The following is a 16,970-nucleotide window of genomic DNA, read 5'->3' as shown; positions in this document are numbered from 1 at the left end:
CCAATGCAGGGGACACGGGTTCGAGCCCTGGTCTGGGAAGATCCCACATGCGGCGGAGCAACTAGGCCCGTGAGCCACAACTACTGAGCCTGCGCGTCTGGAGCCTGTGCTCCACAACAAGAGAGGCCGCGATAGTGAGAGGCCCGCACATCGCAATGAAGAGTGGCCCCCGCTTGCCGCAACTAGAGAAAGCCCTCGCACAGAAACAAAGACCCAACACAGCCAAAAATAAATAAATAAATTAATTAATTAAAAAAAAAAAGAAGGTAATGCTAGATGAATATACTTTACAATGTGTTACAGATAAAACATCTAATTTACTTGGCAAATATCTGAAAATACTGTCCAAAAATCATCCCCAAAACACACACACACGTATGAATTACCTAGTTCTTAGCTAAAAAGAGATCATCTAGATCACAGGGCCCAACTTATTTTAAAGATGAGGAAACTGTCAGTACTTTGACAGCTGGACTAATGCCCAAGTTTTAAAACATTCCAATAGAATAAAGTCACTTTAAGGTAATGAATAATTTATTAGAAAACACTCCCCTCAACCTGAGAGATAAATTACCTGTTCTGTTTGTTTCCATTTCTGTTCCAAAGCATCAAACATGACTCTGCACAGTTCCTGTACATCATGCTGCTGCCAAGCTATTTTAAGATAAAATTTAATTAAAAAGAGCTATTAACTTAGTGTAATGAAGCATTAATTTGTTGTTTAAAAGCAAATTGTCAGAAATATGGAAAAGTCTACATAAAATAATGCTAAATTTCAGAAGAACACAAAATATATATTATAGTCATAAAAAGGCAATCACAAGGAAAAGAATCACGAGAGCTCATCACTTTATAAATAGCATATGCTCTATAGTGCTACAATATTTGCTATTTTTGTTATTTTTCACTGTAGAGTCAAGAAATATGTTAATAAAAATCTAAGCCAACACACCTTTAAAATTTTAGCTTAAGTACATAGAGTATAACCAAACTTACTTTACAAGAAAATTTTAATTGATCAAAAATTTATGCCTCAGAGCTTAAATTTTAAAAATAAGTTATTTTTAAATGCCAGCAAAAAGCAATCAAAAGGTTTAAGGTAAAGTTAATTAAGATGTTAATATGTGTCATTTGTTTATAATATGGTCTCTCAGAATTCCTTTGACTATTACAAATACTTATCATTATAAGAGAATTAGTACCCTCACTACTATCCCATCCAAAGCTCCTGGTAACATCTGTGGTTTCAATTGCTCTCTTTTTGCTGGTTTGTAACAAAACAAAAAGCCTTTGAAGTTGGTATGGTATACTCGTCACTGGATCTTCTTCAGATTCTTCAAATTCCCACCTATTGAAATGAAATGTTTGAAAATTACCTATAAAATATCTTTATTCTTTAAAGCATAATTAATATTATCATAACAAATGTTAAGATCTTAACTCTGGGGGCTTCGGATATTAACTGAAGCTATTAATATTTAATGAAACATTAGTCTTTCTCTAATTCATAAATTTAGAAAAAATTTAGACTTTCACAAGAAAAGGCATAAGAAGGCAACATGAATAAAAGGCAAAGGTCATTTGAAAGTAATTGATGAACTTGAATCTGGTCAAGATTCTTGTCCTAATTATTAACTAACAAAAATACAGGGAACAGAATATTAAATGACACTATGGCACTCAACCATCAAAATCCAAACTGTGAAAAACTATAGGACAAATGCCATCAGTTTCTGATATATATATATATATTTTCAAGGAATAAACTGCAATGTGGAAAAAAGATCAAAGGGGATTAAAAGTCAATAGGTTGAGTCTTCTTTTTTTTTTAACATCTTTATTGGAGTATAATTGCTTTACAGTGTTATGTTACTTTCTGCCGTATAACAAAGTGAGTCAGCTATACGTATACATATATCCCCATATCCCCTCCCTCTTGCGTCTCCCTCCCACCCTCCCTATCCCACCCCTCTAGGTGGTCACAAAGCACTGAGCTGATCTCCCTGTACTATGTGGCTGCTTCCCACTAGCTCTCTCTTTTACATTTGGTAGTGTATATATGTCAGTGCCACTCGTTCACTTTGTCCCAGCTTACCCTTCCCCCTACCCATGTCCTCAAGCCCATTCTGTACGTCTGTGTCTTTATTCCTGTCCTGTCCCTAGATTCTTCAGAACTTTTTTTTTTTTTTAGATTCCATATATATGTTAGCATATGATATTTGTTTTTCTCTTTCTGACTTACTTCACTCTGTATGACAGAGTCTAGGTCCATCCACCTCACTAAAAATAACTCAATTTCGTTTCTTTTTATGGCTGAGTAATATTCCATTGTATATATGTGCCACATCTTCTTTATCCATTCATCTGTCGATGGACACTTAGGCTGCTTCCATGTCCTGGTTATTGTAAATAGTGCTGCAATGTACACTGTGGTACATGACTCTTTTTGAATTATGGTTTTCTCAGGGTATATGCCCAGTAGTGGGATTGCTGGGTCGTATGGTAGTTCTATTTTTAGGTTTTTAAGGAACCTCCATATTGTTCTCCATAGTGGCTGTATCAATTTACACCACCACCAACAGTGCAAGAGGGTTCCCTTTTCTCTATACCCTCTCCAGCATTTATTGTTTGTAGATTTTTTTTGATGATGGCCATTCTGACCAGTGTGAGGTGATACCTCATTGTAGTTTTGGTTTGCATTTCTAGGTTAAGAGTCTTATCAATCAATTTCAATGCACAGATCTTGTTTAGATCATGATTTGAACAGAATGTTTAAAAAAGATATTATGAAGCAATCAGGGAAATCTTAGCAGTGACCTGAGTTGTAATTTACAGATGATATGATTGGGTATGTGCTTCCAAATAATCAGAATGGAGGATTATAGACAAGAAAGATTGATAATGAGTTGATAATATCCAAAGCTGGGTGATGGGTACAGAGGGATTCATTATACTATTTCACTATTTTTTAATATTTTGAAATTTTCCATAATTCATGCCTACACACCTAAAGTGGTAGGTTCTCTCTGGCTGTTATGTAGCAAGTGAAAAAAATAAACAAACAGAACTCTATCCTTCATGCCAGTGCTACCCTATCTGTAGTCCAGCGAGGTCCAGCTTTTTAAAGGAGCCATTCCTTCCTTAATTCTACATTATGAAACATCATCAGGCTCTTGGGGTTTGTTTCCCCACCTGCAAAAAGCTTCATTCTCTTTTCACAGTCTCTAAGGCATCCTCTTTAATCTTCTCTCTCACTCCCCCTCCACTCACTGGGCTCCAGTCACGATGGATTTTTGTTCCTCAAAGGCTTTTGCACTTACGGTTTCTTCTGCCTTGAATGTTCTTCTCCCGTATCTTCACAGGACTGACTCCTGTCAAGTCTATTCTATGGTATTTCCTCAGAGGGGCCCTCCCTAACTACTCACCCTATGTCTCGATAGTTATTCTTTCCATACTGCCCTGATTTTCTTCATGGCATACATGACTGTGAAATGAGCTCATTCTATTGGCTGACCTACAGAAGGTCTAAGGGAGGGACTCTGTCTTATTCACCACTGTAATCTCTGTGCCTAAAAGAGTGCTTGGCACACAATAAGTGCGCAACATATGTTTGCTGAATCAATCAATCTGGCTATGCTCTTACTCTTCTCCACAGAGCTATATGTTTACAGACCTCTTCCAGGGTGGAACTCATGGTTAAGCTCCTGGGATCCCTGTTCCTAAGCAACACTCCCCAGAGCAGGCACATTATCATGGACTACTGAGTTTGTTCTAGTTTTGAGGACAAGCTCTAGATTTCATCTATTAACCTCATCTTCCAGTACTCTGACAAAAACTCCATTTAAGCAGATCTCCCAGAGGCCCCTGCAATATGTTGTACTTAGTGGCATCAACTACAATACAGGTCGAATAGGGTAATGGAAATTCTGGCATCTAGTGGGTTGCTACTTCTAGCAGTGTGGCCTCTGGCAAACTATTTAACCTCTCTGTGTCTTCAGTTACCTCCTTTGTAAAATGTGGATAACAGCATGTATTCAATAATTCATACAGTTACCATGAGAATTAAATGAGTCTATATGTAAAGTGCTCAGAACAGTACCTGATACAAACTAACAATAACAAACATTTAGGTAGCACTTACTATTACTCAGTTTTGCTCTTGAAAGTCCTCCTGTCTACAAGACCCTCCTTTTCATCTCTACCTGGCCAAACCATACCATCTTCATGACCTACCTCAAGTTCTACTTGCTCTTCTAAGCCACTTCTCCAAGTTTCATTAATCTCCCTTCTCTCTAAACTCTCATGGTATTTAGCCATCCTTAAATGTTATTTAAACTATTTTATACATACATATATTGCTACTGTGAAGAGATCTGTAAATTACTTAAAAACAAAGATCTTATTTCTAACTTCATCTCTCTCTACCAAGTGCCTAGCACATAAACACTAGGTAACAAATACTTGCTGAATGAAAAACAGGCCAATTTTTACAAGTAAATTCAGATGATGAGCTTACAGATGAATGCAATGGTAATATAATGTTGTTTGTAATATCAAAAGTTCCAAAAATAGTTTAATATTTACAGTAATAAAAGTAATTAGAGACGTTACTCAAAAGTAACACAAAAATGAGAAAAAAAATCAGTTTATTTGTACTTTTAAAATGTCTTAAAAAATAAGTTACGTATGCTGTAAAGAAATACACAAAGTGAGAGTGTATTAAATATATTATAATAGGATACTCATAAAAATAAATGTCTGACTTTAGGGTTTATTTAAATATGGACTTCCTCCATAGAGCATTTTAAAGTATCTGATATACATACATTCTTTTAAAAATACATTCTCTCTCTCTCTCTCTCACACACACACACACACACACACACACACACACACATACACAAACACCAGAACAGCTGCACTGTATTTTAATTAAAAACAAAATCTGCAAGTTTAAAAAGACAACTTTGTTTCTTAAATTGAGAGGTGGACGAAAAAAAGCATATGGTATACACATCCAGACTATCTCCAAAAGCAGATAACTTATTTCTTCACAAAGGCATTAAAGCTAAAAGTGAGGAAGCTTAAATACAATAATTTATCTTAAACATAAATCTTATCAACTTTATCCTTTTGCTGTCTATGCATGTCTGATTCTCTCTCCCCACAAATTTTTCATATGCTCGTCTCTCATAAGATCCTTTTAGTTAGTATTCAAGGTATGTTTTAAGAAGTGAGAAATGCCCCAAACTTAACAAATAAGTGCAAGAAGGTAGATAGACTTAATTAGTTAAAAACTATATTTTCATTCTTAAATCAATTTTATTTAAGAATATTTTTGAATACTCACTTATATAATGCATTCCTAAATTCAGGAGTCATAAAAAGTGTTTGCAAAAGGCTATTCAAGTAGCAAGTCATTGCTTGGTTTACTAATCCCACATATCCTTTAAAAAAAAGCACACACAAATATACATAAATTAGCATTTACATCAAAAAATTAATGAAAAGAAAACTTAATAAGAATTTACTACTCAGTAAAAATTGAGAGGTTAAGGTTACAGTTGGAAATTATTTCAATTGTTTCAATAGCACCTAAGAAAGACCTTTTTGCTAATATGTGCACTATGTAAACCTTATTTCTCAGAAAAAGTCAGGATCTTTGGACATCTTGCTATATGTCCAGAGATACACATGGATATTACATAGCATTTAATAAAACTTTAAGAGGGTTATGTTTAATATAGTATTTTTTGACAAAAATAATCTTTGTTCACCAAATCTAAAAGTTGTGTATTAAAATGGAAAAGTATAAACATATTCACTTTAAACATCATATATACCCAACAAACGAAGACAGTACCGAACCAGTTATCCCAGTCATCAGGCCCCATAAACCAATTTCTACCAAGAATTAACAACATGAGATAAATTCACTGTATACAAACTCAGAGTGACTTCCACTGTTTTAACACATCCATGAAGTATGAAATCCCACAGATCAGCAGGCTATGCAAAGAGTGACTATTAAAGTAAGAAGAGAACTCAGAGACGGAGGTAGGGGGGAACCGAGGGAGGGGGAGAAGGAAAGGAGAAACTTACATGCATTCAAAAGTCAAGTGAACTATTTAAGTACTTAGCTTTATATACCTAATTGGAAATGGCTGCCACTGTTGAGAACATTTTCGGAACTTCTCCTTTGAAGTAGATTCAGGCCCAGTTTATGAGGTACACATGCACACAAACCAGCCTCATCATTTTATTATACCTCATTATTTTAGTAAAATGTGGTAAACACATTGCTTAATAATTAAACTTATTTACTCCCACTTAATATTGAAAAACTTGGTTATCTCAAAAAAACTTAAATCTTTTCTCAATACATGCCAAAGGCGTTCACTGAAGCTTTGTGAAATACTTTTTCAATTTCCCAATTAACAAAAATATCTTAAGAAATGGTAAACACTGTGGATAAACTATATTGCTAATGAAGGTGATGAAAGGACCAACAAATGCACAATGAACCTTGGTCAGCTGTGGAAAAGAGGAATAGATTCCATGCTATCTGCGCTTGTACAATTCTAAGAAGAGACCAAGTAGCTACCTATCTTTCACCCTGGACTAAGGTTCGAGCTTTGATTTCTAGTGCCTTCCATCTTTAAGAATACTTATATTTACTCTACATTGTTATATATTTATAAACTGCTTCAATTCCTAACCAGCATGCCCCACCTGAGTTGTTCTCACAACACCCTGTCCTACTCTGTTCTATAATTGTTTATTTACCTGTATGGCTTCCCCAACAGACTGTGAGCGGAGGGGTCAAATCTTATTTCTCTATCTATCCTACTACTTAGCATAGCAGCAGGTGCACATGAGGGAGAAGTGCATATGACTTACAAGTAATACAAATCTGTACGATATCTGGACTGATTATTAATAGTAAAAAGCATTACTTCATTCTCAGGTTATATAAGCGGACTCTTCCCCACAAACGACAGCACTCAAGCAAGGAGACCAGGTTGTTCTGCTCCTTCTTCTCAGCTGAGGCTGCCTGGGATTTCCCTTCTTCTCCATCTCCTTCCCCCAGTTCCTCAACAGTCAGGGACAACCACTCTACCTGTAGCCTTAAAAGGTAAATGAATACTACTATTGTTCTTTGTGTACCTTAAGACCAATCATGTATCATTTATTTGTGACTTTGTTTCCCTTCCCTGGGCTTAAAAAAAGGTGGTGGGGGAGGGGCTTAAGGGAAGGACGGAGTAATAATTTTTGCCACTGCTGTTTACTTTACCACTAGCAATAAGAATCATATAGAAACCTATGGTCTTTTGTACCTGACTCAGCACCACATTTAAACAGAATGAACAGTGTCTCAAATAAATGTACTACTATTTTCCAAAAGTATGAAGGTTTTAGTGAGATTAGTAAGATAAAATGGTACTGAATAGAAATCTTTTATCATTATGCATTGTCTAAATCAGCAAATTTCAAATGATAACTGTTATCAAGTGGGTCCTTTATCTGAAATAGTTATGAGTCAATACTGTAATTTCAAATGATAACTGTTATCAAGTGGGTCCTCTATCTGAAATAGTTATGAGTCAATATTGTAAGTTCAAGCTAGTTAAGGGAGAAGAACATAAGAACATATGCCATTCTGCAGATGGCAAATGCAGAAAGAAATCCTGAACAGAACCAACAAGAAATGAACGAGAACTCGAACAGGCCAAATGAAGTAGAATGAAACTGGCCAACTCCTAAAGTAGATAAAATAAAACGAAAAGAATTGTGAAAGAAACTGCCCAAGGAAAGATATCTCGGTTTTAAATGATGAAATACCTCAGTCATGTGGTTTCTAATCACCTGAGAGTCCACATCAGCCTTCAATCCACTCCTTATTCTTTAAAGTTCCCCCGACCCCCAACCATCTCCTATCAACAGTGGCTGGCTACCAGAGCAGTTGGTAGGCAAGGGACACAGGAAAGAAAATGTTAAGTCCTCAGCCTCACGGCATTATGGAGAAATGTTTTCTTACAGCCCTGAGTTGAAATCATGAGAGCATTTTTCAATAAAAACATTTTGTACATTTACAATAATTTCTTAAGGAAAACGCAAATTCAATAGTCAGTAACAAAACACTTTTTGGGACTTCCCTGGTGGTCCAGTGGTTAAGACTCCACACTTCCAATGCAGGGGGCCCAAGTTCGATCCCTGGTCAGGGAACTAAGGGAACTAAATCCCGCATGCCGCAACTAAAAAGATCCCACATGCTACAACTAAAGATCCTGCGTGCCACAATGAAGATCCCGCATGCAGCAACAAAGATCTGTGTGCCACAACTAAGAACTGGTGCAGTCAAATAAACAAATAAATAAACAAATATTTTTAAAAAAGAACACTTTTTGAACCCCCAGCTCCTTTGGATGTGTACAGATTATTTTAATTCAGAAAGGCAGTACCCCAGAACACCGGAGGAAAATGTACTGGTAGGGAAAAGAGCTGTATGAGGAACAATAGTTGGGAATGAAGACTATGATTACATGGCAATGTATATCAAAGTCCTCTAAAAATATTTTTAATAAATTTCAACTTAGTAATTCAATTTCTAGGAACTTACTCTAAGGAAATAATCACAGATGAAAATAAAAACTTATGTATAAGTATGTTCATCATAACATAGGTAATAATTACAGTTTAACTATCTAAATCATATAATGAAACACTATTCTTCAGTCACTTAAAACCCATATTAAAATACTATTTAATAACATTGAAAAATGCTCCTCATATAGTATTACACGAAAAAATATATATTAAAAGTCTGCTCGCAACATGATTTCCCCATTTTCTTAAAAGCATTCAGATGAAGGAAAGATAAGATAAAAATAAGCAAAATCATTAAAGCAGTTTCTGTTAATAGTACTGTCAGTGATTTCCACTTTTTTCATTTTACAATACGACAATGAACATGTATTACATTCGTATAATAGGAGAACTTTTTTTTTAAAGTATGCTTTAGTCTCTAGGAATTTACAGGCATCAGAGAGCCATACAGTACTCAGCACAAAGTAGGAGTTCTGTAAATACTTCTTGCATAAGGACTGAGTTGGTTGTCAGAATACACAGAAAAATTTCAAGAATCCTGACTTGTTAAATCTGGAACTTTCTCTAAGTATTCCAACTATCTCATAATAATCTAGGGTATCTATTTTTAAAAAACGCAATTTATCCAGTCTACTGCAGAGCAACTAACTTAGTATTTGGAGGAGTAATGCCTCAGAACCTACATTTTTTTTTTTTTTTTTTTTAAATGGTAGGTTTCTGCTTTTAAGATTTATTTATTTTTTTATTGATTGATTGATTGGTCACTATGTTGGGTCTTCGTTTCTGTGCTAGGACTTTCTCCAGTTGTGGCAAGCGGGGGCCACTCTTCATCGCGGTGCGCGGGCCTCTCACTGTCGTGGCCTCTCTTGTTGCGAAGCACAGGCTCCAGACGCGCAGGCTCAGTAGTTGTGGCTCACGGGCCTAGTTGCTCCGTGGCATGTGGGATCTTCCCAGACCAGGGCTCGAACCCGTGTCCCCTGCATTAGCAGGCAGATTCTCAACCACTGCGCCACCAGGGAAGCCCCAGAACCTACATTTTTAACAAGTATCTCAAAATGATTTTTAAAGAAATAAAAATTTGAGAATCACTACACTCTAGACAGTATAATTAGAAAGATACTTTGTCATTCTCTTTTATTCTTGGTAGTTTGCTGCAAAAAGTTCTATTGATATAAATGATCCTAAATACCAAACACGACCAGCTTTTACCATTTTCAGAACAAATACACCATTAAGCCTGTACAAAAGATTAGCTATGAGGAAATTATTCTACATTTCAATTACAAAATATAGTAAGTGGAAGATTACAGAACACATTAAAACAAAATCTACAATATTACTCTACAGTTTTCTTTTTATACTAGATATTTGTGTCTAATATTTACAGTCATCTCTGTTTTAAAGTTCTAAGAGTAAATACTCTGAAGCCATACCTAACATGAAATACCATTAACTAGCTATATAATCAAAGGCTTCTCTAAGCCTGTTTCCATTTCTTTTAACATGAATACTACCTACTGAAAATGTTTGTTTTAAGATAAAATGATATGTGAAAGTATCCAGATTATATTTTCAGGCAATTAACCAGTCTTATATATAAATAAATATAAAACTGCATACATAAAGCAATTCCATTAGCTCAATAAATTGAAAAAAATTCAAAAATATAGGTTTAAACATATTCAGAAAAAAGCTAACAGGAATTTTTAAATTACCTGATTAATTTCAAACATGTGATTAGATTAAACTAGAAGATAACACAGTATTTCTGATAAAATAAGCCTGGCCCATCTGTTTCCACATGAAAGTATCTGCCATAGTCTATTCCAATGCACACGGAGATACATTCCTTTCCAGAGGAAGTCAACTTCAAAAATTTAAGATTAAATTCAAGATAGAAAATTATCAAACAGAAAAGTCTTCCTTCAAAATCCAATATTTAATATTTTTTACTAAATAATGGCAGTAACAATACAGTAAAAATAACAATGGGTTGAGGGAAAGGGAAACCACATTCTTGTTCTAACTTTGCTTCTGCTAACTAGCGATCTTGCTCTGGGTCTGTTTTCTCTAATCCATAAAATGAGAAGATTAGGCTTGAGATCGCTAAGATTACTCTGGATTAATGCCCTATGATTTTATGAAAATACAACAATGACAACAATAATATATCTTACCAGTTTCTGATTTATTCAAAATAGATGAATAGGAGTAGCTTTGGCTGACATAATCACTGGTAGAGCCCACAGAACCTTCTCTTGGAAGTGGACCTATAAATTTGTCATGAACACTGTCATCCCCAGCACTGGAATCCTCCTAAAATGCAGCATAACCAATATTTACTGAGTGGTAAATATTGCTAAAACAATGAAAAAAGGCATACTAATTCCTGAGGCAATGAAAAAGAGACAAGGCATTACTGGTACCACCAAGACATTCAAAGTATATACCCTCATTATTTCCTGTAGGAAGGTTTGAAAGATGCCCAATATAACACACTTTGGAAAAAATGCTTAGGTCTCCTTCCAAAGTTCTTACTTTCTCAATTTTATTTAATTCTTTTTCAAATTTTGTTTACATGAGAGAAGAGATTTCTGGTACTAATTAATCAGAGTACAATTGTGAACTCCTTGATGACAGAGTTTATCATTTATTTTTACATTATCCTTGCTAAGTAGGCCTGAAAGGTAAGGGACACTCAATAAGTATTGAATGAAATGGATAGTCTCCTATTGTCTCCAATAAGAAACTTCCTATTAATGAGGAAGATGTCCAAAAGGAGTAAGGGATATAAAATCAGCACAAGCAAGTAAGAGCTGAAGACTAATTACTAAGCATTTTAAAACATGAATCCCCAAATTAATAGCTAATTTAGTTTCAATGTCACTCAAACTAATCAAAATCTTCTCACAATGTCATAAAAATAAACAATGAGATTAAGGAAAGTCAGAACATATTCTGGCATTGCTTCTGTATGGATGTCCTGTGTTTAATTACTGTCTACTGTCCAGAGAGGCATTCTAATTCACAATAGACTTCTAAATGAAAAGCATCAAATAGAAGAACTTTTCCTGAGAAAAGTTTCATTAAAGAGAAGCGTTCTGAAAAAGTCCATAAACTCTGTGAGTTTCCTCAGTCTGTAAAGCAGCAAGGTAAATCAGACCGGGTTTTTTCAATGAATCTCTCTCAAATTGGGAGTTACTAGATTTGACAATCACTAAAGCCACTGAACCAGACAGGAAAGGCTATTGAAATATGAACTGCAGCAAACACTAAAAGAACAGAAATAAAGCAAAGAATTTACAAACTAGTCATTCCAAAAAAATGGGGGGTGGGGGATGGGGAGTGGGAGCAAAAACAGCAGAGTAGATAATTCTGGGGGTCTGTTCCCCTACCAAAATACCAGAAAACCTGGGCAAAACTGCTGAAGATTTACACCAACCAAGCAAATGCTTAACCAAACAAAAGGCCACTGAAACACAGTAGGAGATCCTAGACCCATCCCCATCCCTGTTCTAGTGGTGATTCTCAGTGTGGCAAGAGACTATATACACAAACAAAGTGCTATGGACGCCCAGTGTAACCATGTTAACATACATACCTATAACAAGCCAACAGAAAACAGAAAAATAATTTATTATACATAAATTGCAAAACACATCTCTCCTCCTTCCTTTGGAAAATTGCTTCCCAAGTAGTAGGTGACAGTGCACAAAAATTATGACTACAGGGCTTTCTAAAGAGTTTACCAGCAGTATTTGAGGCTGTTCACCATCTTTATCTGTCAAATGCAGAAAGTTCTTCTTTCCTGGCTCAAAATTAGCATCAAGAAGAGACTTGTCACTGGTATGATCCAGTGGAGCCTACAAGCATAAAATAAGATATCTCAGATTATAAGAAACATTAATTATAATAATAAAATAAAACAAGTAATATGTAAATAGACACATATCTACAATTATTGGGCTTAAACAGTATTTTTTTTTTAATGAAGATTCTAATAAATTCTATTAATCTAGGCTTGGAATTAACTCATCTATTCAGGAACTGGGATGGCTAAGCCCAGTGACAGGGCATATACTGACAGGTATCCCAGCTGTTCACATTTCCCAACATCTAAAAAACTGAAGTACTACACAAAAAAAAGAATTGTAAACATTTGTTTCGATGTTCTCTAAAATGTATGCAATATAGTATTCAATGGGTTTTCATGAAAATTAACTAAAGATTATTTTATATCACTAAAAACTGTAAAAACATGTTTTGATATAGGAATATAATGAGAATTCCCACATAAGGAAACACACTAAGCAACCCAACCCAAATAATCATGTAACATTAAAAAATGGGCACCTTCAGAAAGACCTTCCTTCAGAAGGAAAAGCCTGTCCTAGTAAATGATACCTATTTCAAGTCCACTGCCAGGATTCAGAGGATCCCAGGGTGATAGAAGTGATCACTCCTTTGAAAACTAAACATCTAACATGTTTAGCCTTCACCTAACTCTTTTACCTGGTAGGCAATTTAAACCCTGGCTGTCATTCTGATGATACACTCTAGTTGGTGGATGAGAGACAGAGCTCTGCATGCTCCAAGCCATACTCACCCAACACTCCAGTCCACTGTTGAGAAAAATGAGGGATGTGATGAATGCCCTACTCTTTTGTTTTAAAACTATTTTGTTCATTAAATGTTTTTAATGTTTCAAAGACATGAGGAATATCTCCTTAGAAGGACTTATTTTATGGAGATGCCTTTATTTCTTACAAAATGAACATTATATAAAAGCATAGGTATTAAGGACGAAAAAATTAACTGTAAGAGATTCTGCCACTTGCTATTTGTGTGACTCTGTACAAGTTACTTCACTTCCCCATGACTCAGTTTCCTCACCTATGAGGCTGTGATAGCACTTACCTCATAGTGTGGTTAAAAGGATTAAATGAGGTTATATTTGTATAAAATCTAGTATCAGAACAATACTAGGTACAGAGAGAGTAAGCACAAAGTAAGTGTTAATAAAATGAACTTATATAATCTCACTTTGGATCACATCTAGAAATCCATGAGAAAAACAGGACAGAGAACCAGAAGCTAAGAGAAGCCACTTGAAAGGAAGAAAGGTATCTTTGGGTCCCTTATATTCTCTGGCAGGAACCAGATCTTTCAGCATCTCTCAGGCATAAAAGATCAGATGATACAGCTAGAACACATAGGGGTTTTACCTCAATAAATGTCTGTCTGTGTGTATGAGATGCAGAGTAGATAAATGAATTAGGTTTTCAAAGAAGCATACTTGCAGCATTGTACAGTAAGCAGGTAAGAGTATACTCATAGAAATGTACAGTAGGCATATTAAGACACAAAAATTAAGTACTTAAGAACAGTCACAGCTGAAGAAAGAAAAATAGTTAATCCTGGCATAGTGCTACAGCAGATGTTAATTTAACAAACACTTTTTGAGTGCCTAGGGATAGTATCTTTGGAGGATACAAAACGAATACTATGAGGTCCTAGACATCAAAATACATCCTATCAAGTGGAAAGACACAAATGAATAACAACTATAATAAAAAGACTATAAGTGGCATAGCAGAAGAAAAAGTGCAATAGGAGGACAAAGAGAAAGATTACTTTTAAAGTGGCATGAAGAAACATCAAGTAAGTCTTCTTAAAAGTAAGAGATAAACAGGACTTGGGCAGACAGTATAGAACTATCCTTTAAATCGAAAAAGAGGCAACACTAGAAGTTACACAGTAATGTAAAAGAGAGTATTCAAAGTTTCAGATTAAATATCATTTCTCTTTGTATAACTTGTTGGACTACCAATTTTACTGACCAATTTCAGAGGGGGAAAGTTGGCTAATTTAAAACACTAGGGTTGGGTTTTTTTTTGTAAGTACACTTTAAAAAAATTTTTTATTTTATATTATAGTTGATTTACAATGTTGGTTAGTTTCAGATGTACAGCAAAGTGATTCGATTATACATATGTTGTACATAGAGCTATTCTTTTTCAGATTCTTTTCCCATTTAAAAACACTAGTTCTACATTTTTAAAAATCATAAATATATTATGGAATAGAAGGCAAAATATCATCAATTTTAAAGGCAAATCAAGCAATACCCAACACCTTTTATTCTTCTGCAGAGCCAATTAAAACTATGCCCTCCAAATATGATCAGGATACACATTCAATTCATTTGCCTTTAAAGGTATTTTCCTGGAAAACTTAAGAGCAGCAATGGTATAGGACAGGAAGAGGTTAACATAAGCAAAAACATAGAGATGGAGAAGTATGAAATTTTGTGTTAAGAAAATAAATTAGTCCAATATCTGTGAGCTAAGATTAGATTTAAAGGACCAATTGTCTTGAATGCTAACTTAGGGAATATGACTTTTAATCAGGGCAGTGAGCAGTCATTAAAGATTTCTAAACTGGAAGGTGACAGGAGTACTATGATTTAAGATGACTGAAGATAATTCTAGCAATCGTATGCAGGGTGAATTTGGACTGAGAGGAAAGAAAAAAGACTATTTAGAATACTATTCTAAAATACAGATGAGATCCAACTCAACAGTCCCCTTTGCCACTCTCCCATGCAAAACTGGTCAGTGCCTCCTCTTTGCACTTACAGTAAACTCATAAATCATACTTAATAATACTTAAAACATGTTAGTGTAATTATTTTTTGATATACCTATCTCTATGACTTTACTGTGAGGTCTTTGAAGCTGAAGTCATGATACCACCAACCTTCCTGATCAGGTGTTTACCACTCTATCTGGTGCATAATCTCTGTTAATATTGGAGTGTAAGTCCTTCTATTACTTTTTTCTTTCTATATACATTTTTTCTTCTTTTCCAAAAATTAGATTATAAAATACATATGATTTTATATCCTGCTTTTTTCACTTAAATATTTAAAATGAATATCCCATTCAGTAAATGCTGGAAAAATTTCCATAGATGACACAATATTATGATAATCATCTTACATGAATAAAACAACTAATGAAATGACATTGTGCAAACTGTAAGGTAATCAAATACTGAATCTAGAATGAAAATGATGAAGAGGGATCCAAATATCAAGTTGCACACAGACTCTATAGTCCTGCTTACAATATTACGAAGGATTCCAGGATTTAGTATACTATTAAAAACAACAACAATAATGACTATAATATTATTAGCAGCTTAAGAGAAGATGCTTTCAGTTTAGAGTTTTACCATATCAGCAGAATTGATTCCATTCCCCCACACCAAATCAAACGTTCCATTTATGTAGCCTACTTTGTTGGCCACATCTTCAAAGAGCTTTCTGAGAGGAGTAGAAGCTGGTAAATTTAAAGTGATCCGCTCGTTCACTGTCTTTGAATTAGTAGTATCTTGTATTATACATAAGACTCTTGGTTCTTCAGCAGCATTTTCTACCTGAAATTTAAAAAAATATACTATTTATCTTTAAAGAAAAAATAGAATTATTAATGTTTTCTATGATTAAATGAAAAAACCCCCACAAAATACTATTTTCTCTGTGTGAATACTACTGTTTTATGGCTGAAATATACTCTAATGGATATGTCAAACACATAAAGCACCATACATGTTTGTTTTGGAAAAACTGGGGCATATTTAAGAATCAACCATTGCTTTTGTGGATATCTGCTTTCACCTTTTAAGGCTGTAAATCAATGATCAACAAGCCCATGAAGACAAGTTTACTTGAGCAATTTTCAGTTGAAAATAACAAAATCTGATCCTTAAAAATGTGTCACTACTATGCTAGCACAGTCAAATCAAGCATTTCTGGGTTTCCTGATGAAAGAGAAAGAGAACTGTGTAGAAATGCAATGAGGATTGTCTAAGATTGCAAAATCCATAACTAAAGGATAAAAGCAATCAGGCATCCTGACCTTTACTTTGTTGTACCCACAGACCAAAAGTCCAAAAGCCCTATTTATCAGTGTGTTAGGAGCTGACAACCTTACCCAAATAGATCAGCCAGCAGAGGGGTAAAGGAAAGCAAGGAAAAAATACTTTTCAATTACCAATGTAGAAGGGACTTAGGGTCACAAATTTTTTCATTCTTTTTTATCTAGTACATAAATCAGAGAAAAAAATTTTAAAGGAGACTTTCTCAAAGAAGCTATGCCTTCCCTCAAGCTGTTGAAGGACACGACTCTTTTCCCTGTTTTACACAGCAGTAGTAGGCTACATCAGGCACTTTGGTGAAAGAAGTTCTTTCCCTCCTCCTGTAATGCCCAACTCAATTAATGGTACCATCATCTACCAGCTGCTGAAACCAGAGAGGAGCACCTTCTTCATTTCTTCCCTCTTCTTCAACTCACATAATC

General features: G+C 34.9%; 1 protein-coding gene across 2 annotated transcripts in view; it reads right to left on the bottom strand.

Annotated features, from left to right (window-relative positions):
- The window catches only part of USP47 (ubiquitin specific peptidase 47), a 115,812-nt gene that overhangs the window by 60,192 nt on the left and 38,650 nt on the right, over positions 1–16,970 (bottom strand). For both annotated transcript variants that reach the window (XM_059931142.1, XM_059931143.1), the window contains 6 exons: positions 15,844–16,047; positions 12,357–12,470; positions 10,785–10,923; positions 5,351–5,447; positions 1,203–1,348; positions 575–654 (listed from right to left, as the gene is read on the bottom strand). In XM_059931142.1, the coding sequence (XP_059787125.1) occupies positions 575–654; positions 1,203–1,348; positions 5,351–5,447; positions 10,785–10,923; positions 12,357–12,470; positions 15,844–16,047 (780 nt within the window). The remainder of the gene's footprint in view (positions 1–574; positions 655–1,202; positions 1,349–5,350; positions 5,448–10,784; positions 10,924–12,356; positions 12,471–15,843; positions 16,048–16,970) is intronic.

Source organism: Balaenoptera ricei, chromosome 8, assembly GCF_028023285.1.
Source record: "Balaenoptera ricei isolate mBalRic1 chromosome 8, mBalRic1.hap2, whole genome shotgun sequence".
Lineage (NCBI taxonomy): Eukaryota > Metazoa > Chordata > Mammalia > Artiodactyla > Balaenopteridae > Balaenoptera > Balaenoptera ricei.
The sequence above is the reverse complement of the archived record's forward strand: the minus strand, read 5'-3'. Positions and strand labels throughout refer to the sequence as shown.